General features: G+C 41.1%; 3 protein-coding genes across 26 annotated transcripts; 2 read left to right on the plus strand and 1 right to left on the minus strand.

Annotated features, from left to right (window-relative positions):
- The first annotated feature begins 278 nt into the window (after positions 1 to 278).
- Positions 279 to 5,568, plus strand: LOC120712964 (65-kDa microtubule-associated protein 8-like). 2 transcript variants are annotated; one of them, XM_039998915.1, is made up of 11 exons: positions 279 to 563; positions 651 to 854; positions 941 to 1,186; positions 1,268 to 1,486; positions 1,799 to 1,954; positions 2,060 to 2,219; positions 2,298 to 2,449; positions 2,533 to 2,620; positions 2,698 to 2,771; positions 4,593 to 4,667; positions 4,879 to 5,353. In XM_039998915.1, the coding sequence occupies exons 1-11, from the start codon at positions 480 to 482 to the stop codon at positions 5,194 to 5,196; spliced, it is 1,776 nt and encodes a 591-aa protein (XP_039854849.1). In that variant the 5' UTR covers positions 279 to 479; the 3' UTR covers positions 5,197 to 5,353. The 2 variants fall into 2 exon arrangements, with proteins under 2 accessions (XP_039854849.1, XP_039854850.1); XM_039998916.1 differs by lacking the exon at positions 4,879 to 5,353 and adding an exon at positions 5,355 to 5,568 and having other exon boundaries at positions 360 to 563.
- On the minus strand, positions 683 to 15,489 carry LOC120712963. 23 transcript variants are annotated; one of them, XR_005691115.1, is made up of 27 exons: positions 15,052 to 15,429; positions 14,205 to 14,453; positions 13,985 to 14,090; positions 13,780 to 13,912; positions 13,412 to 13,701; positions 12,645 to 12,866; positions 12,402 to 12,529; positions 11,170 to 11,244; positions 10,884 to 10,955; positions 10,417 to 10,482; positions 10,217 to 10,328; positions 9,559 to 9,655; positions 8,257 to 8,416; positions 8,134 to 8,182; positions 7,965 to 8,047; positions 7,554 to 7,762; positions 6,245 to 6,331; positions 6,074 to 6,149; positions 5,929 to 5,985; positions 5,417 to 5,529; positions 4,926 to 5,059; positions 3,809 to 3,873; positions 3,434 to 3,529; positions 3,040 to 3,115; positions 1,852 to 1,973; positions 922 to 1,278; positions 683 to 827 (listed from the first exon to the last, which is right to left on the minus strand). XR_005691115.1 is itself a non-coding variant. In XM_039998913.1 (21 exons), exons 1-20 carry the CDS (start codon positions 15,427 to 15,429, stop codon positions 5,455 to 5,457), a joined length of 2,724 nt encoding a protein of 907 aa, XP_039854847.1. In that variant the 3' UTR covers positions 4,669 to 5,059; positions 5,417 to 5,454. The 23 variants fall into 23 exon arrangements, 2 of the variants coding, with proteins under 2 accessions (XP_039854847.1, XP_039854848.1); XR_005691117.1 differs by lacking the exon at positions 1,852 to 1,973 and adding an exon at positions 2,043 to 2,119; XR_005691107.1 differs by having other exon boundaries at positions 2,043 to 3,154.
- Positions 15,490 to 18,743: 3,254 nt separating this feature from the next.
- LOC120712965 (uncharacterized protein YciO-like) lies at positions 18,744 to 21,968 on the plus strand. The gene is made up of 9 exons (XM_039998918.1): positions 18,744 to 19,017; positions 19,127 to 19,248; positions 19,576 to 19,629; positions 19,754 to 19,778; positions 19,904 to 20,026; positions 20,119 to 20,282; positions 20,740 to 20,809; positions 21,299 to 21,397; positions 21,597 to 21,968. Exons 1-9 carry the CDS (start codon positions 18,838 to 18,840, stop codon positions 21,672 to 21,674), a joined length of 915 nt encoding a protein of 304 aa, XP_039854852.1. The 5' UTR covers positions 18,744 to 18,837; the 3' UTR covers positions 21,675 to 21,968.
- The last annotated feature ends 329 nt before the right edge of the window (positions 21,969 to 22,297 follow it).

Below are 22,297 nucleotides of genomic sequence, written 5' to 3' on the forward strand. Positions count from 1 at the left end.
TCAGCTGTAAGCTCAGCCTCAGGCCTCAGCTCACATCTGAAGCCTCCAGAATTCAATCCACTGAAAGATGCAGCGCAGCCATCACCATGATATAACCCACTCATCTTTTTGTTTCATTAGAAGCTCATGAAAAGGAGAAACGTCCGAATAGACGAGGCAGCCTCAACTTTTTGAAAATTTCAGAAGGCTAATATCAAAATTTTAAGAGGCCACCGGATCAGCTAGGACGACACTTCTTCCCAAAGCTTCAGGGTCGTTTGCAGCTCTCATGGAGACACCAACCACACCACAAATATGCTACGTGTCTTGCAAGCAAAACCAGCATCTAAAGCCACTCACAGCAGCCAACACTGTGTTTCACAGCTTTTCTGTCATACATTTTGCTAAATCTGTGCCCTCCAGGGCCAGCTCTAAGCATGTACCACGCACAACTGAATTCATCCCAGCAATACCTGCTCTGAGTTTGTCAGGTCTTTGAGATGGGATCACTCAAGATGACTGAAAAAGCTTCCGGTGCTGCGCTGCCAGAGTCTTCATGTGCCTACTTGCTTCAAGAACTGAAGGTACCCATATTTCTTTCTTTCAAAAATGCATCTACATTAGTTCCATTCTAGGCGAAATGCTTACTAAACTCTGCATATGGTGCTTAGATGATATGGGATGAAGTTGGGCAAGACCAAAGTGAGAGGGAACGAATACTGGAAGAGCTCGAGCAGCAGTGCCAAGAAGTTTACAGAAGAAAAGTTAATAGTGCGAATATGTCCAGGATTCAGCTGCACCAAGCATTAGCTGAATCTGAAGCTGAATTTACCAACCTGCTCCTATCCCTTGGAGAAAGATCATTCCCAGGCCGAGTAAACATCAGCTTCTTACACGTCTCATCATTTAACCATATCAAACAAGAAACCGTTGGAGGCTAACCTGTATTCCTTTTATGCAGCCTGAAAAAATGGCAGGCACTCTAAAGGAGCAGCTGAATTCCATTACACCCGCCCTACAAGAAATGCAGATGAGAAAAGAAGCCAGAGTAAAACAGTTCATGGAGGTTCAAACTGAAATACAAAGAATTGCTTCTGAAATTGCTGGACGATTGGGGACCGAAGCTGTCACTGTAAATGACGAAGATCTGTCACTGAAGAAACTCGAGGAATTCCAAAGCGAATTGCAAATAATGAAAAGAGAGAAGGTACACGTCTCCTTTGATGAGAAACATGCAATATAATAAATAACAGGCCTGGATCTGATTTTGGAATTTCGTTTTCTCCAGAGTGATCGCCTCTGCAAAGTTGAAGAATACAAAGTTTTAATTCACAATTTTGCAAAAGTCATGGGAATGGATCCTTCAAAGCTACTTGCTAATGTTCACCCAAGATTGTTAGATGGACCAAATGAGCAACAGACAAAGAATATCAGTGATGAAATCCTCAAAAAGCTCAACATGACTGTTCAGCAGCTTAAAGAAGAGAAGAACAAAAGAAGGGAGAAGGTGGTTTATCATATGTCTGGTACCAACCACTGTGGTTACATTCAGGCTCTCAGGGAGTGATACGTATTGAAAAGAATTAGCGTAATTAGATCAAGAATAGCAGAAAGCAAACTGGCTTAATGCATCTACCAGACACTTCATTAGTCCTCTTACAAAATATCACCTTTGAACTTATTAATAATTTTAGGAGTAACAAGTTATTGCTGCTGCTAGTTCTAATAGGAAATATACAGCGAAAATTAAAGAAAGAATAATAAAGAAACTTGGGAACTACATACATTATTGCCTACTAATGCAGGTATTATTTTGTAGCTCCAAAACCTCGTAAAAGCATTAACAAACTTATGGGATACTCTCGATACTACCATGGAGGAGCGCCAACCATATGGGCAAATGAAGATACTTGCAATGACTTCAGTAAATGGTATGTTAGGTCCTGGAAGCCTCACACTTGAGACAATTCAACAGGTAAAGCCCAGAGATGAAACTTCAAAAGAAAAAAAAACACGACGTATGTCAGTATATCTTCTTGAAGCTGATAGGTTATTAAATTTACCATATTGAATGAAATAGGTTGAATCTGAAGTCCAGCGGCTGAATCAGTTGAAGGCAAGCAAAATGAAAGAGCTGTTCCTAAAAAAGAGAACAGTGGTTGATGAAATTTGCAAAAAAACACACATGGACATGCCTTACCAAACAGAAATGGACAAAATAATGGATCTGATAATGTCAGGTGGGTTTCAGTGCTGGGGTATACTTTCCAGTTTCCAGTGCATTGACTAATATGGCTATTTGGGGAATAAATGAACAGGAGATGTTGTACACGATGATCTATTGAAGACTATGGATGAATATATATACAAAGCGAAAGAGGAGGCCACAAGCCGGAAAGACATAGTGGACAAGGTCGAGAAATGGATGGCTTCATGTGATGAGGAACGATGGCTAGAAGAATACAGCAGGGTGCAATGGCTGCCTGATGACCACATGTGCCTTCTATTCAGGTTAAATTTTTATTAAGTTGATTATAATTTATTTTTGTACAGGATGAGAGAAGATATTCAATAAGCAGAGGAGCCCACAAGCACCTGAAACGGGCAGAGCGTGCTAGAATCATAGTAAACAAAATCCCAGGTACATTTGCTCATAATGCTACAGAGTAACATGGAAACTGAAATGCAACATATATATATTTACTAGAAATGGTGCAGGCTTGGTAGAACAGTTAATGGCCAAGACACAATTCTGGGAACAGGAGAGAAACAAGATCTTCTACTATGATGAGGTGCAAGCTCATATACTCCAAACAGAACTGTCTGATTTAAACTCATTCATTCAAAATATGGACTTTAGAACAAAAGCCCTCATAGTTCTCATAGTTCATAAAGCATTTGGATTTAAGAAGATACTTATCCTACACTGAACTAGATGGCCCAAATGTATAGTTCAGGGTGTTACTTTTACAGTACTAGTAACTTCTTTAATGGCTTTAGCACATCTTTGAACTATCATGAACATGATTTATATTGCTCTACAGAGTCAAACTTTTATACCTGAAAGAAGCCAAAATACTGAACAAATGTGGCATTCACACATCGCTCTATACAATTTTGTTATTGTAGTGGCCAGCTGCACAACATACGGAGTAGATGCATTTTGAATTGGCACCTTTAGAATTTATGTAAACAGAGTCACTGAATAAGGTAGCAGCAATGTTAACGTAATCAACTAATAGCCCTCACCTATTTAAGAAACCTTGTGAATATGCTTATTTGCAACAGCAAGCTAAATAATAGTTATGCATCCGGCATTGAATAGATGTAACCAAGTACAAATAAAAACTCACAACGCATCACACCGCCCAAAAAAAAACAAGAGTGTTAATTAGTATGCAAAACACTAGTGCTTTTTCCCCAAAAGGAAAAAAAAACATAGGCAGCGATGTACCTGAAGAAGGGGGACTTTATGCTCGACTTTTATAGTTTGGATCATGTTACAGCATCTGTGAAGGGAGCGTCCTTCCAAGACCACCATTTGTGGGAACTCAGTGCAATAAAGAACAAGCCAATTAGTCTTGACAGCAAAAATGATTGAAGCAAGCACGTGTAGGCTGGTGCTAAGTATATTGTGCAGACAGCAAGGCATGAAAGGAAATCTATCATATCCAAACAGGCAAGGCTACATATGCCATGCCTGTACATAGAAGACAAGCAAAAGGCAGTTAACTTGGGGAAACCTATTCCTTAGCATTAAAACCTACAACGATGTAAAAGAAAATTAGAAATTATCGGAGGATAATGCATGAGGGATATAGGTGCCCACCGCGAGTGAAGATGGATAAGACTGTGCACTCAACTATGGAAAACCAACCAATACCAGAGCAAGGCCTACAGAGATGTTTAGAAATAATAATAAATTCAATATAAACAAAATAGTGGTGATTCTCATAGGAAAGGCGCAAAATCTCCACCCATAAAATCGAGGACATATTTGTATTAAAAGTTTTTGCAAATTTTGACCAAAGGTTGCATCACTAGATTCGTATTCAAATTAATTTTCCGAATGATATTGATTTTCTTTACGATGACAATATACAGTTTAAAAGAAATCAATGGTCGGCATCTACATTTCAAGACTTTCTTCTTTTAAAATATGTCATGCATTGATAGATAGAGGGGTACTGCATAACAAAAAAGACCTTATGTTACCTTAGACCAAGAAGTTATTCAGCACATGATCGTTCTATTGGTAAATTAATATATACTCCCTCCATTCCAAATTATTGTTTGATTTAGCTTTTCTAAATACATAGCATTTGCTATGCACCTAGATATACACTATGTCTAGATACATAGGAAAACTAGTATCTAGAAAAGCCAAAACAGACTATAATTAGGAATAGAGGGTGTACAGTTTATGTTCAGAAGATGTTATAGAAACAACCTGTAAAAATAGCAATAACAGCAAATTCCTTGTATTAAACTATTAAGTGAAATATATTATTAAAAAACCAAACACCATGCATGTTCAGCTAGATTGATTGTCATGTAATGATAGAAAGTCTTAACAGTTTCTTGAACAGAACAGCTAACATAAGCTTTTGCAGCTTCCGCTTCTGGCAATGCTGAAAGACTACATGTTGACACTCAAAGAAAAAGAAGAAGAGAAATACAGACAACGGGTAAGTTCTCAAATGGTTGACGGTACGGGAATCACTTAACCTGGCTCATACAGGAATGATTGGATAAGGAGGTTACTCTATGAATTCAGTTTAAATTTGAACTAGACCCTAAGGGTTTGGATTCCAACACCACCTCTTATCCAAACAAGATCTACGAATTTCACCTATTACCAGTCAGGATGATGTTGGTTTCATAAACATTTCTTTACAGGAGAATAAAAAGATACAGGCTCTACTTGTAAAGAGGCATGAGAATACATTAATGTTAAGGCCCAACACAAGCTTCAGTCGTCCATCAAGCAGAGGCTTCAATAGTCCTGGCTCCACATCCATCTGGAGCAGCCAAGTTCCTGCCAAAGTACAACTACTACCTGACTCAGAGAACTCTCCAGCTGAAAAAGATATGCATGCAAAAAGAGTTAGGAACAGAGCTATGCAGAACGCATTGGGAAATAACAGAAGCTGTTCAATCTCTCATGAAGATAAAACATCAGTCTCCACAGTGAAACAAGGCCTTTCACCAATTTGATTTTTCTGTGTTTTTTTTCCTTCAAATTTTCTACAGTAAGTTGCCGGTCAATATGTGAAGTTACAACTACTGCCTAAAGCTATTAGAAAAAAAATGAATATCAGTAGGTTTGTAAGCACCTTATACCATATTAATATATTTATTGATGTATCATTCAGGAAAGGGTATTTTAGCCTTTTGAGAACGTATTGCATGGAAGCGCACAAGAAAGGTGACTTACCACATTGATGGATCAATTCTACGATTTCTGGAAGCATATCAATCATTCGCTTGCAGAGGATGTGAGAGACGCCAATTAAGATGTGTACGCCCACTTCTATTATGGTATAAAACCTGTCCAAATAATAAAGAAGAGGACTAGCTAAACATAAAGACAAGGCAATGAACCATGGTGCTGCCCAAAGCCATAAAGGAAATAATTTAACATACATCAGTCACAATCATTCCCTCTTCAGGGAGCACACAATCAGTTACATGCATCAAGGCGAAAACTCATACACATGTTATGATGAATAGAAATATAGTGATAGAATGTTCAAACCATGCTTAGTTCATGTAAATACTACCTAAAGTTATTTTACTTTTATAATTGTTCCTATTCAGTAGACCATATCAAGAATATGATTGTATTGCCTTTCTATTGATTTCTATTGTTGTAAAATGACAAAAAAAATCCAATAAGTACTCTTCGTATGCAACATAAGAAACTAAAAGGCCAAATAAGCAACTCACAACTTTCTGATCACTTCCTCCTGTGGAGATGTATTCGTCATTAGGGGCAACAGCAACCTGGAATGTATTTCATGAAAAAAAATAATGCATCAAAAGAGGTAAGGTTAAAGGACCCACCGAGTAGAATATTACAACATAGACTCACCGCATTAGCACATCGAGTATGAGTGACAATATGTCTGACGCAAGGTTGACCTAGAGTAACGTCCCACATTCCAACACTACAGGCAGAGTAGACTACTAGTTACACATTTTTGCAACTTAAAGACAGATTGATGAATGACAGCATATGTATCCCATTGTGTTAATTACTCACCTGCCATCTCCACTTACAGTAACAAGTACAGGTTCACCGTGCAGCCACTGTGTGGCATTTACCCCCTGATCACCCTCGTCAACATGACTGGAACAGAGAATCTACTCAAAGTCTATACAAAGTTGGGAAACAAAACAAACAATAATACTATTTGATACCAAGGAAGATAACAAACATAGAGTACTATTTGATATTTACAGCCTTAATCCTATGCTATTCAAGGATTCAAGTTAGGCAGGATATGTCTATCACTGTATGAACAGGGGTTATCTAGTGGCTAAGCAACAACAAAGTCTTTTAGTCACGAGCAGGGTGTTAGCAAGGGTTGTCTCGTGGCAAAATAACATAGTTACTCCCGAGCAGGGCGGGGTAGGATAGAGATGAAACCCAAAAAAAGCCACCAAGAAAGAGGGTAGAAAAGGAAAAGTTACTCCCTCTGTTTTAATTTAAATGTCGTATTAGGTTTGTCCTAAGTCAAATTTAACCAACTTTGACCAAATTTATAGAAAATAATAATAATAGCATTTACAAAACCAAATTTGTTTCATTGAATCCACAAATATATGTTGATAGTGCATATGTTGGGTAGTATAGTTGTTGCTATATTTTTTCTATAGACTTGGTCAAAATTAGCTAAGTTTGACTTAGGGCAAACCTAATATGACATGTAAATAAAAATAGAGGGAGTATTAGTAATAGTAAAAGTAGCAATAGTGATCATAGTAAAAGGAGACATGTGCATCTGACCTTTCTAAACTTTGTCTACTGATATTTTTTTGAATATTTAGATTTGACATGTAAAAACAATATGAAAATATTTGTATTGAGAAGTACTTCCATAATATTACAAGTATATTAGTTTTTATAAAAACATGACATAATTAAAGCACAACTTGAGCACAGGAATGAGGAACAACTAACATAATGGAACATCTTCAGCCTACATCATAATGCTGTAGTAAATATTTCTTCTATTTTTATAATTTTGCAACTTCAGCAAAGACTAGCATAGCATGAAGTTCTTCCTAAAAGGAGAAGTTTGAATGCACAAGTAGAAAACTCTGCCTTATGTTTTCTACTTTTGAAGATTATACTTCAGTAGATTAATAAAACAAATGACAACCATCTATGTCAGATAACTAGAAACAGCACATCATGAATCCAATGGAAAACTAAATTTCAATTCATAAGTTCATAACATAAATGATTTCCACTAGGTTGACCACTAAAGTTCATAAAGTGACACCAACGTTTCAGGCATAGAACTAATTGATAGATGCAATATTGATTAGTGACACATTTACATTACCCTGGCAGTTGACTTGTATATTCTGCAGTAGGCATCTGATTTCCATGGCTCAGGCAATGTAAAGGCCGAAAAAATCGCATGTCTCTGCTTTGCGAAACATCCTTGCTTTGATTAATTGGGACTAGTCTTGTATCCCAAACCAAAGTATTATTTGTTGTGCTAGAAGCTGAAAAATAGGTGCCGCAGTTGCTAAATGAAACAGATGTAACCTGTCGAGAAACAACATATCTACTATCAGTTCTCAAAGAATGGATATGTTAGTAACTAAGAGATAAGAGGTAATACAAAAAGTTTCACTATCAGAAAGTGGATGCACGCCTCATTCTTAGATGAGAATCAACACAAGGAATCACATAACAATATCAATTCAAACTACAGCCCTTAATCCCAACATCTATGGAAAAACAATACCTCACAACCAGTTCCCACTGACAAATGGTTAATTGCAGAACAAGTACGGACGTCAAATAAGCCAATAGTCCCATCACCAGAACCTGCATATTGGAGGGAGCAATAACTATAAAGTCTTTACTGCAGCTGCAATTGCAAGGGATTCCATGCAACAGGAAGGGTAAATAACCTGTAATGATAGTGTTCCCAGCAGGGTTGGCTTTAAGGGAAGTAATATACTGTGAAAGAGATATGTTAGTGCTCTGTTAACCTCTAAAAGTCTCACATAGAAACAAATGGAAAAGGTACATACAGAATCACTTGCAGAGAAAGATAAGTATGACTCTGGAGAATCAATATCCCATAATTGTACCACAGCTGAGCCACCATAATCACAGTCACTTCCACATGCCAGATGATTTTCACTATAGAACTCCATTGTGTCAACTGAAGGATAGACCATGTCCTGGGACCTACATTAAGACGGATTCACAGGGTTTGAGGATGGTTTAAGAATATTGGGATTTTGCAGGCTTACGTGGCAATATAAAATAGATGTCAAACAGGCACTGATAAGCTTACACCGTATATCATACAAATCAACAGATTGCATAGTTGACAGAGTTTTAAACATAGACTGATAAAACAAATGGATCACAATAGGATGATAGGTGACACTTTCACAATAGTAAATAACTGTAGAAGTAATATGACAAAATATATCTTAAGCATGATAAGCCATCATTGAATTCATTTCTATTAGTTTTTACCAGCTTCATCACTTCAACAAGAGGAAAAAATATCACAAAAATGGCATTTCCATTTCCATTTATCCTCTCTAGAAGCTCAGGCCACATAAAGCATTCATCTTTAGTCCTTACTTTAGAAGCTTTTCACTTTCTAATTATCTGTCTCGAAGGGAAAAGGTTGCAAAACGGACCCTTAAGTTTCCACTTTCTACATAACCATATCAACATAACAAGTGAATGAGCAGTTTTTTTTCAGCATTTCTTAGAAAATCATAACAAAGCAGGTTGTAATTTGAAAATAAGCAATGAGTGAATCACCAAAGGGCTGATAGCCAACAATAGACACATCAGCTTGATAGTGCTGTCAATAACAGCTCTGAAACTTTGCTCATGTTATTGATTTTAACTCCAATAACAAATATAATAAGTCCTAGATAAACTTTTTTAGCTTTGAAAAAACTCATACACTCATCAGGAGATACACCTACATAATATATATTTTTTCTAATAATTTTATAGATATTTACAGTCAAAGTGACACTGGAGACCATGTCAATGTACTAAGGAACTTATATTTGTGACCGCAGAAAGTACACAATTATATGAAGATGCACATAGCATACCAAAATATTAGACATGTAAGGTTCTAGATTGCATGATGCAGTCCATTTTATGATAAAATATATTGCTTAATATTTTTTAATGTACAATGTTAAATCTACTGCTAGTACTTTTCATAAGAAAAAACTAAACACCATTGTAACAATAGGATTTCAGTTAAAAAATGAGGGGGAGGTCCACTATTTCACTATAATGCATTAGCTTAAAACAAAAGCGGGATAGAAAAGGAAATATTTATGTGTTACCTCAAGTTCGAATTCAGATCAGAAGCAAGTTCACCTCTTAAAGCATTCCATAGTAGAAGCTTCCCATCACCTTTTGCCCCACTAGTGACAACAAGACCTGTAAATGAACACTATGTTGCGATCAAAATAATAAAGAAAAATGAAGTGAAAAAATAGATGTAATATATTATTGATTTAAGAGAAGCTGAAGACTACATAAATGTGCAAACCAATAGAGTCAACACAGTTACAGTATACAGACTGCAATAAATGGATGAATAAACAAATTATTCACTGGCTATCCACTGTAATGATGTTTCAAAACACAGAAAGTGATCCCCATTATCAGCAATTAGTATATCCTAAACTTCGATAGAGGTTCCGCACATCACCCAACAAAATCACTATTCTAACGAGAAATAAGCACAAAATCTTGAACGGAACCAGATACGGTACATGCGGAATCACTTATTCAGCACAGAAACAGAAACGATCATGAGGTTGTTGGCTATTCTTTCCACTGGAAAAATCTGCCTTATTCAGCATCAATTGTCTAAGAAAACTACTAGCATAACAAGAAAAAAGGAAAGCTTGCAGCTCAAAAAAAGCATCTAGAAATGCAACAGATGTAGGAATTTGTTGGGCATAAAGAGATAAGGTCAATGGAGAGCACACGTACAGGATTGCCATTTATTCACTGCCATAGCATTAATTTTTTGAGTATGCCCCACTGAATTTCGGTCATCACCACCCAGCGTATAGAGGCAAGACCCTGTAATGCAGTCCCATACCTATTCTCCATTTACAGGAACAGAAGCAACAAAAAGTGTTATTTCTCACAATAATTGCAATAATCAGCATGGAACAAAATCTAACTACCTTCAACAAATTAGAAGCACAAGATACGATACTTGCTCCTTTGACTGCAAATGCAACAGACTGAACCTGAGAACAAGTAGAACCAAGTAACAATACCGATCAGCATTGTAAAAGCATAAGCATGCCAAATAATAGAAAACAAAGAATAATATCCAAAAATCACAGAATTCTAATATAATGTGAAATTCAGATTGATTAGTATTTGCGCAACAAAGACTCTTAGATGGCAGTAACATAATTCAAAATATTACCAAATATGCTTATGGAAGCAGTCAGTTTCTCATTGTATGGGGCAAGCAATGTGACAAAGATTCGAGCGTGAAGCATGAAACATAAATATTGCGATAGAAAGGATCAAGCATGTCACATCACACATGATTACTGCCACATGATCGTGAGGATTTTATCCAGCTAGGAAGGGAAGGGACAATGGGGGTAGATGCAACATGAAAACTTATTCAGCATACCTTGGTATTGTGGCCTCTAAGCTGAATTGCCCTTCCAGAAAGAAGATTGAAAAGCAATAACTCGTTGGGTGCCTGAATTAATGAAATATTATGTAATATTAAAATAAACCAAAAGAAAAAAATGTACCCAGTACTCAAAGCGCCCAGCAAGGTATAATATATCAATAAGATTAAAATAAGTAGATCAAAGCTCCCACCAAAGATAAGGAGCTTTAAGACATTGCAGTGATAATTTTTACAGTAACAGGAAAAGACAAGGTATTAATGAAAAGAAAACAGCACTAACCTCATTAGAGCTGGAAACAAGCTGAGGCAACCCTTCTGGATGAAATTTTACATCAAGAACTTTGCGGACACCTTGCTGGGGTAACGCAACAGTAAAGCCATCAGATAGGAATGCTTAGATATACAACAAAAAAGAAGACGATAAAACCTTTTTGTTCCAAGCAAATTGCGTATACACTAAGCCACCAACAAGAAGGGGGAAATTTATATAAAAATATAAAAGGCATCAATAATAGTAACATTTCTGGAAACATTAGTTTTGTCCTATAAGACCTCTATTAACAATTTGCCCATCCAGTCGCCCCTCTTGTTGATTGACATGCTCCATGTCCAGAAGAATTTTTGGATAAAAAGTCAGAGAACAGTTATGGTTGCCTGTTGGACCATCTGGTGTCACTGCAGGTCCAACATTTTTGAATCTGGAGTTCTTTCTTTAGCCACATGGAAAGGTATTTCAGAGAGGATTTGGCTCTAATCTTGCATAGAGAAAAACCTACCCTAAGGGTGTTGTTACAAAAGTGGTTGTTAATTTTTAATAGTGGAACTGGGTAGGGTTTTCTTTTGGCTTACAGCTAATGTAACAAATTGTAGATAATCCCTCTGTTTCACTATGTTTTGTCCATGGCACACCATGCGCACTAACCAAGGAAGTATGATTCCAAGAAAAAGTTATAGTGATTGATCATTCATACCCCAGTTAAATAACATTAAAACAACCAATTCTCTTTTACAAAGCATTTTATTTTGGGGTGTGGGTGTGTGTCAGGGAGGGGGCGAGGCAATAACTACGCTCTTAATGTCCTCAATGGACAAAAATTGTAAAATGTACTCTCCCGAGGTCATGGACAAACATAGTTAGATGGGGGGAGTATTTGTTCTGTTGAAAAAAGAAAACTCAGTAGGTGCCTCCCAGCTGTTCCATTAGAAAAAAGGTCCTCTTCCTATGTGAGACTTATGGCCATACCACATCATTGTATGTGAACACTAAATAGTAAGCTAGATTATATCCTTCTAACCTTTCTTGATTGAAGCTACACAAGATAATTTGCTTAACACGGGAACCAAATATATATTTTTTAGTGACAAGCAGAAACAAGTATGCATTTAATAAAAAATATACACCAGAAGAGTGCTTAACATTGCATAAACAGAAGATAGTCAAAGCAAACCATCAGATATCAAAATTTTGAACTTGCACAAGATTCCAATGCCAAATGCGTGAGAGATCCATACCCTATCATGAGGCTGAGCAGAAGGAGCACTTGACATATAAGCACACGAAGTTGGACACCAGGACAGGTAACTTTTTCTCACAAGAGGTACTGCAGGACCTTCAAACTGGACTGCAGGTGAATTCCATCCTATTGAAAATCAAAGAATAATTCATTATAATTTCAGAAGAAAATGAAAAGGTATACAGAGCTGTTTGAAAGGGAAAACAGCAACTGAGCACTAATCTTTAGAGAACAAACATGCCTTCAAGAAATGGAGTCCATCTTTCAGAATTTCGTCCAGCATAACCTCCATAAGAAGAAGCTTGAGACCAACTGGCACCAGTTTCACGTCCCTCAAGACAGAACGATATATTTTTCTTAATATCTCTAGGTCGGAACAGTGGATTAGCATGTCCTTTCCAAATATTGAAATTTCTTGTAGCATCACTACTTGAATTAGAATTTTGTTCATTCCGTGCAGTTCCTGCATGGTGTCACCACTATTGGTCAGTCTGTACCTGTCGAAACATATTGGCAATAATATAATAGCTTAAAGTTAATATTTCATTAAAAATCAGGTAACTATAGATTTACATTATTATTCAAGATAAAAAAAGGTTGTAACACACTTGCACACCAACATTCCTGGGTGATCTCAGCATGCTAAGGACATTGTAGCCTAATCTTCATAGTAAATTTAAAATATCCAAGGTTGACAGGAATTATAACTATGTTACAAAATCGATGTCATTTTGTAATGTGAGCAGTCAAACTTGCAAAAAGTTGAGACTAACATAAACAAAGATTTCATTTATGGGATCAATGATGTTAGTAGCTTTGTCACCGAAAGTAGTTCCAAAAAATAGTAGGAAGCTGAAAAGGTACTGCTGAAAGGCTTGCGTATAAAAAAACAACTATTTTGGAACAGATATAGCATACATGAGGCAAACCAAAAAGGATGTATCTAAGATCAACTAGTACCGGTTATACCAACAGATGATTAATCCTACATCAGGCAAAATGACAAACCTGTCGATGCTTCACTATAACACCATGCAGGTGTAACAATGATAGGGTTTCTTTTCCTCTTTTGCCCAAGTTCACTTTCTGTGGCTCCAGCTGGGATTGACTTTTCACTGACCAAAACCCTAGTTGCCTCTGAAGGGGCTGATGCGCTTGCAGCAGTGTTACCTTCTTGTATATTCATGTTAGTCTCTGGATTTTGAGGTTCCACATACGAAGAATCTGCTTCTTTAGTGGCAACGGTGTGACATTGATTTAACAGCACAGCAGTCAATTGGTTCTGCAAATCTGTCAAACTTGGAATACATCAAAGAATAGGTTAGAGACAACTAGTTACAAATTAACAGACAAATAATTCAGAGTTAGCTGCCTACAGTTCATATTTGAGCAAAGCTTCTTTCTTTTTGGACAATGACGTCTTCTTGTCCCTAGGAGTTGCATTTCCTCCATGAAATCTGCCTGCTGCACCACTCTGTTGTCTGCTTGCACTGCCACTGGGGAATCTACCTGCAATTTGCCAGAATGCTAACCTCTTATGGAAACGCTTCAAGAAAATATGCAAAAATATCAAAAGTAAACCTGTTACTGGAGGTATAGTTTTCCGCAATGGCGCTATGCTTTCTTCTGGAGCCACTGGAGCAGCACTCGGTTGAACTGTGGCTCTAGCCGCAGAAAGCTGTAGAGTCTGCAAATCAAGAATCAAACTTTTGTACTCCTTTGCCAGTTTAGCACTTATAAAGAATAGGGAGAAAAACATTTCTTGCATCAACGATCAAAAGGTTAAGAAATCCGAATGTACCTTTGGCAACTTCCCCTTCTTTTTTAGCATCTTCAAGTGCATCCTCTGGGTATAGTGAATCAAATGATATTTTGAATGTTTCTCAACCAGCCTGTCCATTATCTTAGGGTTCGATGTAAGCCAGTCTGATATCTGCTGTGTGGCAACTAGTGAGTCCATATCAAGAGATTCCAACCACTGGTACACAGGCTTCCATAGATCAGTTCGCTGGAACCTGTAGGGGAATGCGCTCTGGTCCGCATCTAAAACCTGACGTAAAGGATAAAACAAAAGTGAACTGTGACTCAGTTGTGCTGAACAATTATGGGGAATCTAGAAGGCAGGTATGTATCTAACAGATATGGAGAAGGACAGTTCCATCAGAGCTATAACGCAGAAGCAGCAGGCTACATGAAGTACAGAGAGATGATAACACATTTCAGTTAGGGACCAATGTGCTCAAAGAGCTCCCAACTGAACTAATTGCCACTGTAGTTAAACCATTCATATAAACTCTGCATAATCAGAAAAACAAACTAACCATATTAACACGGAGTAACTCTAAATTCCGAGGGCTGGAACCTGCTAACATTTCTATTACAAACCCATATTTATTAACTAAACGAGCTCAACCTCTACGACAGAGCAAAAGAGTAAACCAAAATCAGTGGTCTTTGGATTGATTCAGAAATAAACCCAGATCAGATTTGACGGCCGCCGCCGCCCTCACCCCCCCCCCCCCCCCCAACCCAACCCAACCGAAAAAAAGGCACAGCCGAAGCGCGCGAGCCGATCGATCCCATCAACTGGACAACAGGGGAGTCGCGTAATGATTCGCAAACAGGTCGGTGTGATGGGGTTGAGTTACCTGGTCGCCGCGGAGGGCGAGGAGGCGCTGGTGTAGCTGGGAGCGGGGGAGAGATGGGAGCTCTGGACGGTGGGCATCGATGTAGGCGTCGACCTCGGGCTCGGTAGGCGGGCGGCCGTCGGGGAAGGACTCGAGCCAGGCGCGCGCGGCGATCTCCCATGGGTGCGGCGGCCGCGTCGAGGAGGAGAAAGGCGGCGCGGCGGGGGTTTGGGGCTGGGGAGGGGTCGGGTTCGGGGGCGTGGGCGGGGCCGGGGCCGGGGCCGGGGCGGCCGACGCGGGGGCAGGGGTTTGGGGGTGGAACGGCGCGGGGACGGGGAGGGGCAGCGGCGCGTCCGGCGGGAGCGCGCGGAGCGGGAGGATGGCCTGCGGCTCCGGCATCCGAGGCGGCGCCGGCGACCGGGGACGGACAGAGGGGGACGCGCGACGGTTCTTCCTGGTGTGGTGGGTTTTGGGGGGTTTGCTTCTGGTGGGCTCCGCTCGATGGCCCGGTGAAATAGTAGGAAACTAGGAAATGACGCGGGGAGAGGCACGGCCCGCGATTGGGTGGGTGGGGGGGGGGGGGGGGGGCGGGCGGGCGGGCGGGAAGGGAAACGTGTAGCCGTGTGTTTGGTTGCGGAGTCAATGGATTGGGTTGGATCCAACCCGGATTTTGGGGACGGAGCCAACCCCTCCATTGTTTGGTTGCACTTTTGATTTTAGGGACAGAGTGAACCCATTTTATGTTTGGTTGAAAGAATTGGGAATACGGGTTGGATGGCATGATAACACCGTTAATGAGGGTCCCACTTGCCACCAATGGACCCCACCTGTCAATCTCACTTTTTTAATTTTTTTTCACTTTTTTTTCTTCTTCCTCAGCCCGACGGGGGGGCCCAGCTCGTCGGCCCCCCGCCGCGCCCGGCCCCCTGCCCCCGGCCGGCCCCCCTCCGCGCCCCGTGCCACCTCCTCCTCCGGCTGCCGCGCCCGCACGCCCCCACTGCCGCGCCATACATGCCGCGCCGACGCCGCCGCCCGCCGCCGCCCTAGCCGGCCGGATCCGAGCGCACCGGCGCCCTAGCCGGCCGGATCCGCGCGCGCCGCTGCCGCCGCCGGCGGATCCGCGCGGGGTGAGGCCGCCGCCGCCTCTGCGGGCGCCGCCGTCGCGCTCGGCCGCTGCGGGAGGCGAGGCGGGCGGCGCGGGACACCGTGGCGGGCGGCGCGGGACACCGTGGCGGGCGGCGTGGGGCGGCGCGATGGTAGGCGAGGTCGGCGGCGTGCGGCGCGACTGGAGGCGGCGGTCGACGCGGCAGGAGGCGGGGGGCGGCGCGGCAGGAGGCGATGGGCGCGGACGGAGCGAGCCACGGACGGGAGCGGGTTCGCTCCATCCGCCAGTTTTTGAGGGATGGGGAGAACCCACATCTAGAGAGTATATTCCTTTTTGGAGCCAACCCAACCCAACCCTCTTCCATCCAAACAACTGTGGGGACGAGTCCGCTCCGACCCGGCTCGTCCCACTCTCCAACCAAACAGACGGTAGGAGTCGGGGAGCGGGGGAGTTTGCCAAACAATTGTTATTAAAGAAAAATATATGAAATTTGGCAGAAATGAGTGTGCACGTCATTTTTTGGGGGGGAGTGTGCACGTCATTTTGCACGTACTTGAATCTTGGATCCAATTATTCTTTTAGAGCATCTCCAAAAGTTCATCGTCCTAGATTGCCATTCTTATTTTTTGGCAAACAACAACATAGCCTTCCATTCTTATTTTTTGGCAAAAACAAAAAAAATCCTTCTTCAACAGTTTCTCATCCCAAGTTGCCATTTATGCTAAGTTCGGAAAAAGAGCATCCGCACGCGTATATATGCGCGCTCATATCCGCGGCATATCCGTCCGTATCAGAAGAGGTGGAAGGGCATAAAAATAATTTTGTTTCTGTCTCAGGGTTCCTGATGTAAGTTTTCATGAGATGGAAGGGCATAAATATAATTTTATTTCTCTCTCAGGTTCCTGATGTAAGTTATATCTGGATTTTGGCAAGTGAATTATGCCAAACTATTGGAGATGAGCTATTTTTTTACTTGGCATATTTTTTAAAAAATTGACAAAACACAAGATTTGCCAAGTAAAATTTGGTAAACTCTTGGAGATGCTCTTATACAGAAGAAACAAAGGCGGTCAGAAACTGATAGCACGGTACTCAAATTTTGGATCTATAATTCTTTTAGTGGGTGGTCGGTTGGAACTTGGAAGTGTTCAAACTTAAAGGTGGTGTATAGGTGTGTGTTCCGGGATCCAGTAATTCTGAAAATCTAAATCTAAAGACTCAAAAAGATTCATATATATGCTATTCAAGTCTTGGTTATGATGTTTTCATACGGAATGCTCCTACCTCCACTTTAGAATCGGTCAGAAATTTTAGAACATTTGAAACGAACGGGCAAGTTGCACAGGCCAAAGAATCCAGTGACACAAAGCAGAAAACCACATTCGCGGTCCGTCAAACTTGGACAACTGGCAGTTTCATTTGTGATAGAGGTAGAGCTTCAAATCGAGGCTCAAGGGCATTACTCCCACACACCAGTAGTTTTTTGAGTAATGCATTAGAAACGATCGAGAAAAGTTTGCAACAATGTGAAAACTTATGGCATCACTCCCTCAGGCTATCTGACAGTTAGATTCAACATGAACATACTGATTACACACAGATTCACTACCGCTTGCACTTTGCTTTCGCCATTTTCCTCCTCTTTTTCTCAGTCTTAGGTTTTTCTTGGTCTTGCGAGCTTCCCTCTTCTCTTCCTTCACTTTCTTCTTGTGTTCCTAGCAGCTTTTCTTTCCTCGGGTCCCAGCTTGGGGTCCCCTCGTGCCATGAACCATCTTCTTCACCTTCCGTGTTGTCCTCCAATGAGAACTTGTATTGCAGATTCAAGGTTGCTTCCGCAGTATTTTGTATTTTTGTGGTAATTGATTTTGCTGCTTTTCAGTGTACGCGTTTTTAGTTCGCACAAACCCTAATAGTGGCTGATCATAAAGCTTATCTGCTGGTGGCTCGTAGCCAGAAGATGAACGCTGCATCATTGACATGTTGACAATATCTGCCTCACATTGCTTTCATTGACATGTTGACAATATCTGCCCCACATTGCTTCACGTAATCCAACGCCTATGAAAAAAATCAAGTGCATTAGTTGTACAATAGTGGAAAATTATATGAAAGAAATAAGACAGCGGCAAACTATTGTGCGACATCTAAGAGAGATCACGTTATATGCCACTCCTCCTCAGCGTTGGACTTCACGTGGGCCATCGGCGTAGAGCTGGAGGGCCAGGAAGCGGTGAGCTGCGTGGCCTATCGGCAACTTCGTCGGTGGTGAAGGCTGGTTCAGGAGTGGTTAACGGCCGTAAAATTTGACCTAGATAGTTTAAGGGTCGAGTAGGGTTGTGAAGTGATCACTAGAATCGTGCCCGGTTACCACCTTTAGCCTGGCTCATGGCGGCGGCGAGAGAGAGTGAGAGAAAGAGAGGCAGGGAAACTCTCGAATCTCGCGAGTACTTATTTCTTTTGGGCCGCAATCTCCTGTCGGGCCCAATTTCTTAAAAGTATCTAAGGCCCGTTCAGACTAAATGTTGGGTCCGCCGCCCGGACTGGTTTGTTATTGGGCCGGGCCTATTTTTAGTCAGGTCTACGTCTACCTGGGGATCATCTTTTTTTTTTCTTTTTTTGCGGAGGAAGGAATCATCCATCTTCCTTCCGGCACATTCCACTTCACCGAGCTCCGAGCTCGGACCAGGCCCGCAACGGCTTCCATGGCCGCTGCCGACCCCGCCGCCGCGGCCTCCTTCCGCCGCGCGGTCGGCCCCTACCCGCTCCGGCTCCCCTTGCCACGGGCCCCTCCGCCCGGTCGCCTCCGCGTCTCCTCCACCGTCGTCGCTCTCCACAAGCGCAACCCCAAGCGGCTCAAGTACGCCGCCGAGCGCCAGTTCAAGGTACTTTCTGCCTCCAGCGCCTCCTCTTCTTTTTTATTTCCACGCAATCACGGTCGCCTTTCGCGGGCTTTCTGCCTTTCTGGTGCTGACTTCTACGCGCGGCACGAAGAGAGGGGACGCCGGGATGCTGCGGGTGAAGGTGGAGCCCTCCGGCGAGGACTTCTGGAAGCTGGACCCGGTAATCGACCTCATCAATCGCGGCGCCGTCGGGGTGATCCCTACTGACACCGTGTACGCTGTTCTGCTTCACTTGGCCTTTTTTTTAGTTTCGTATGAAGAATCACACATACCTACCGAATTTCTGTAATATTAGTACTGTAGCAACGACAACAATGTCACCATTTGCAAATAATTGCTGCATGTTCTTTGTTTTGGGGTAGCTTTAGTTTCACTGAATTTGAGTCTAGGAAAAATAGCACGGTGAGATTGATGACATACATCATAAGCATTTATTCTATTTGATTGTGTGGGTTTTGTTGACCTTGTTCTATTTTTTTCATTTTCTATTTGATCTATGCTCTGTTGGACACAAATGACTTGGAGTGATACTTTTGACAGCTACTCCATCGTCTGTGATCTGAGTAACAATGAATCTATTGAGCGCCTTCGCAGGTAAATTCATTTTTTTTATCAGTTTGGTAGTATGAGTGATCAAATCCAATCTTTGCTCACTCTCTTATACATGATGCAAGGCATTTCATCTCTAAATGGTATTATATGCTTGTTCTCAATGCAGAGTGAAAGGCATTGGAGACTCAAAGGCATGAATATGACAGCTATAAAGTCAATTTGAGTCAAGATGTTTCTGCAACGAAATATTACTTGCAGGGCGTAGTTTCCTGTCTGCATATGCACCGCGTTCTTATACTGATTCTGACTTATGCAGCCACTCAGCATCCTATGTCGCTCATTACGTGATATCGATACCTACACAACAGGATTTCCTCGAGGTACCAACCAAGGGCAACCTAACATTTTCCGTGCTGTCAAGCGTGTAATACCTGGGCCTGTAAGGATACCTTCTTATTCACCTTGTAGGCTTGTACTGCAGTTTGTACTTGATTACTACACAAGTAACTTGGTTATTTTAATCATCTGCAGTACACCTTTATTTTACCTGCAACCAAGCAATTTCCCAAACAATGCATTAGGCATGGTTCTTCGACAAGGTATGCAAAAAGGAGACAGGTTGGCGTCCGAATTCCAGATGATCCCATCTGCCAGGCAATATTGCAAAATTTGGATGAACCTTTGATCTGCACAAGGTTTGTAGTATAACTCAAGTCTTGTCTTACTTTGCCTTCCTGTTCCCACCTGTGGTCAACTGGGATTATGGTGTATAAGATCACAGGATCTGGGACTCAAAACTGAAAATGCAACAAAGTAGTATGTCTGCATATTGCTGGATGTCCCATTAGAAGGAAGTAATTTATGCTTTGCTTGCTTGTATGAGCATTCTCAATACTTCACTATGTATGCCACATGGCTCTCTCTCTCTCCCCGTATTTTGGTTAACTACATTAAGAAAAGAAGGAAGTATTTTACTTGAAATTATAGAAGAATTTCGAGTGGTGTTCATCATTGATTTTTTTAGTATTTGTAATAATCATATGCTCCCTTAGCATTTGTGAGGAAGTGGTTATTATAAATAAAATAATAAGTCATGTTGTTAGTTTGTCATTCTCAAGTTATATAATTATTCTTCGTTTCCTTCATTTACAGTGTCAAATATCTATCAGAGGATGAATGGATACTTGATCCAGTAATCATTGCCGATCTTTATGAGCCACTGGTATCTTCTTCAGTTTTAACGTTGTACATGAAACTCTGTATTCTAATTGTCAGAACCACCATCATAGTTTCGCTTCTCTTAGAGCAAGTTAGCTTGTATCTGTATCGTTGTTATCTACAATTCTCTTATATGAAGTACAAGAATCAGTGATTGTTTAAGATTATTGCTGAAAAAAGTTTCCATCTGACTCCTCTTTCCATCAGTTGTCATACCATGCATTATATTTATATAAACAATTGGTTGCCTGGAGATACCAGCCACTCAGTCTTATGGATGTATTGTAGAAAAAGATGTATTTCCAGTAGCTGTTGTTACAAACAAACGCATATTGAAGTACTTTTCTTTAAAACATGCATAAAATGGTAAAAGATCTCTGCAAGCGGCTAGAATGTTTTGATGTCCAGCTGTATCCCGAATCGTGTCTGGACAAAAGCAGGTCTGAAAGATGCCTTTGCAAGCATTATATGCTTCAATGTTTCAAATTTTCAGGGCCTTGATTTCATTGTTGATGGTGGTCCTAGAATTGCTGATCCTTCTACTGTGGTAGATATGACAGGAACAGACCCTACTATAATTCGTCAGGGAAAGGTAAACATTTTATGCCTTCTCCTTTTGAGTGTGCATTGTTTAGCCCCTCTACTTATCTAGCACATTGAATCATATGATCCATAATGTGTGCCATTTTGTTCTGTATTTGATTCTACCGCAGAGATCATGCCAATCAGTATGATCCTGTGAACTCATTTCTGTGCATACATTTGTTTGACGCATTTCCCTCATGCTTTAGGGTCCGAAGCTGGATTGGATGGTAGCAGAAGATGAAGAAGAGGAGGCACAATCAAAGTTCGCTTTTAAAGCTGCTTGAAATTTGCTTCGCCTCACCTAGTGTATGGGTTTGCAATGCCCCAACCAGAGGCACCATCTTTTGACTTCATAGGATGTGAGTAGTAGTATGAAGTATGTACACGGAACGTACAGTAGACTGTATGCTGTAAATATGAAGGCGATGTAACTGCGAGTTGGCAGAATTTACCCAGCAGCGACCTTTGCTGGAGAATTGGGTGCTGATTCTCTTCGCTGCTAGTTGGCAGAATGCACCTAGTGATGTTTCCATCCTAGAAGGTTTGGTCTTTGCTTAAACATGCTAATCCATCCTGTATTCCTGTGTCTTTGCTAAAACATGCTAAGTCGGGAGGCATAGCTTCACTCGTGAAGGAACGATGAAAATGGGCAAACGATTGAAAACCAGTGAAACGAGTTCCGAAAAGATTTAAAACTTGGCATATCTATATCCATGGATGTACTTTTGCTGCAGGAATGCACCCTAAATTTATCGTTGTTCGTATGAGTTAATCTAGAACAAGTTTAAACCTCTACTGAAAGGATCCCGTCGCAGGTGTCGTTGTGTCAACACACGCATCCCTCCTACTATCCCTGACAGCCTTGACCGACCACGATCCCGCCATGGGCTTAGAGTGCCTCTCATCC

Source organism: Panicum virgatum, chromosome 6K, assembly GCF_016808335.1.
Source record: "Panicum virgatum strain AP13 chromosome 6K, P.virgatum_v5, whole genome shotgun sequence".
NCBI classification, from domain to species: Eukaryota; Viridiplantae; Streptophyta; class Magnoliopsida; order Poales; family Poaceae; genus Panicum; species Panicum virgatum.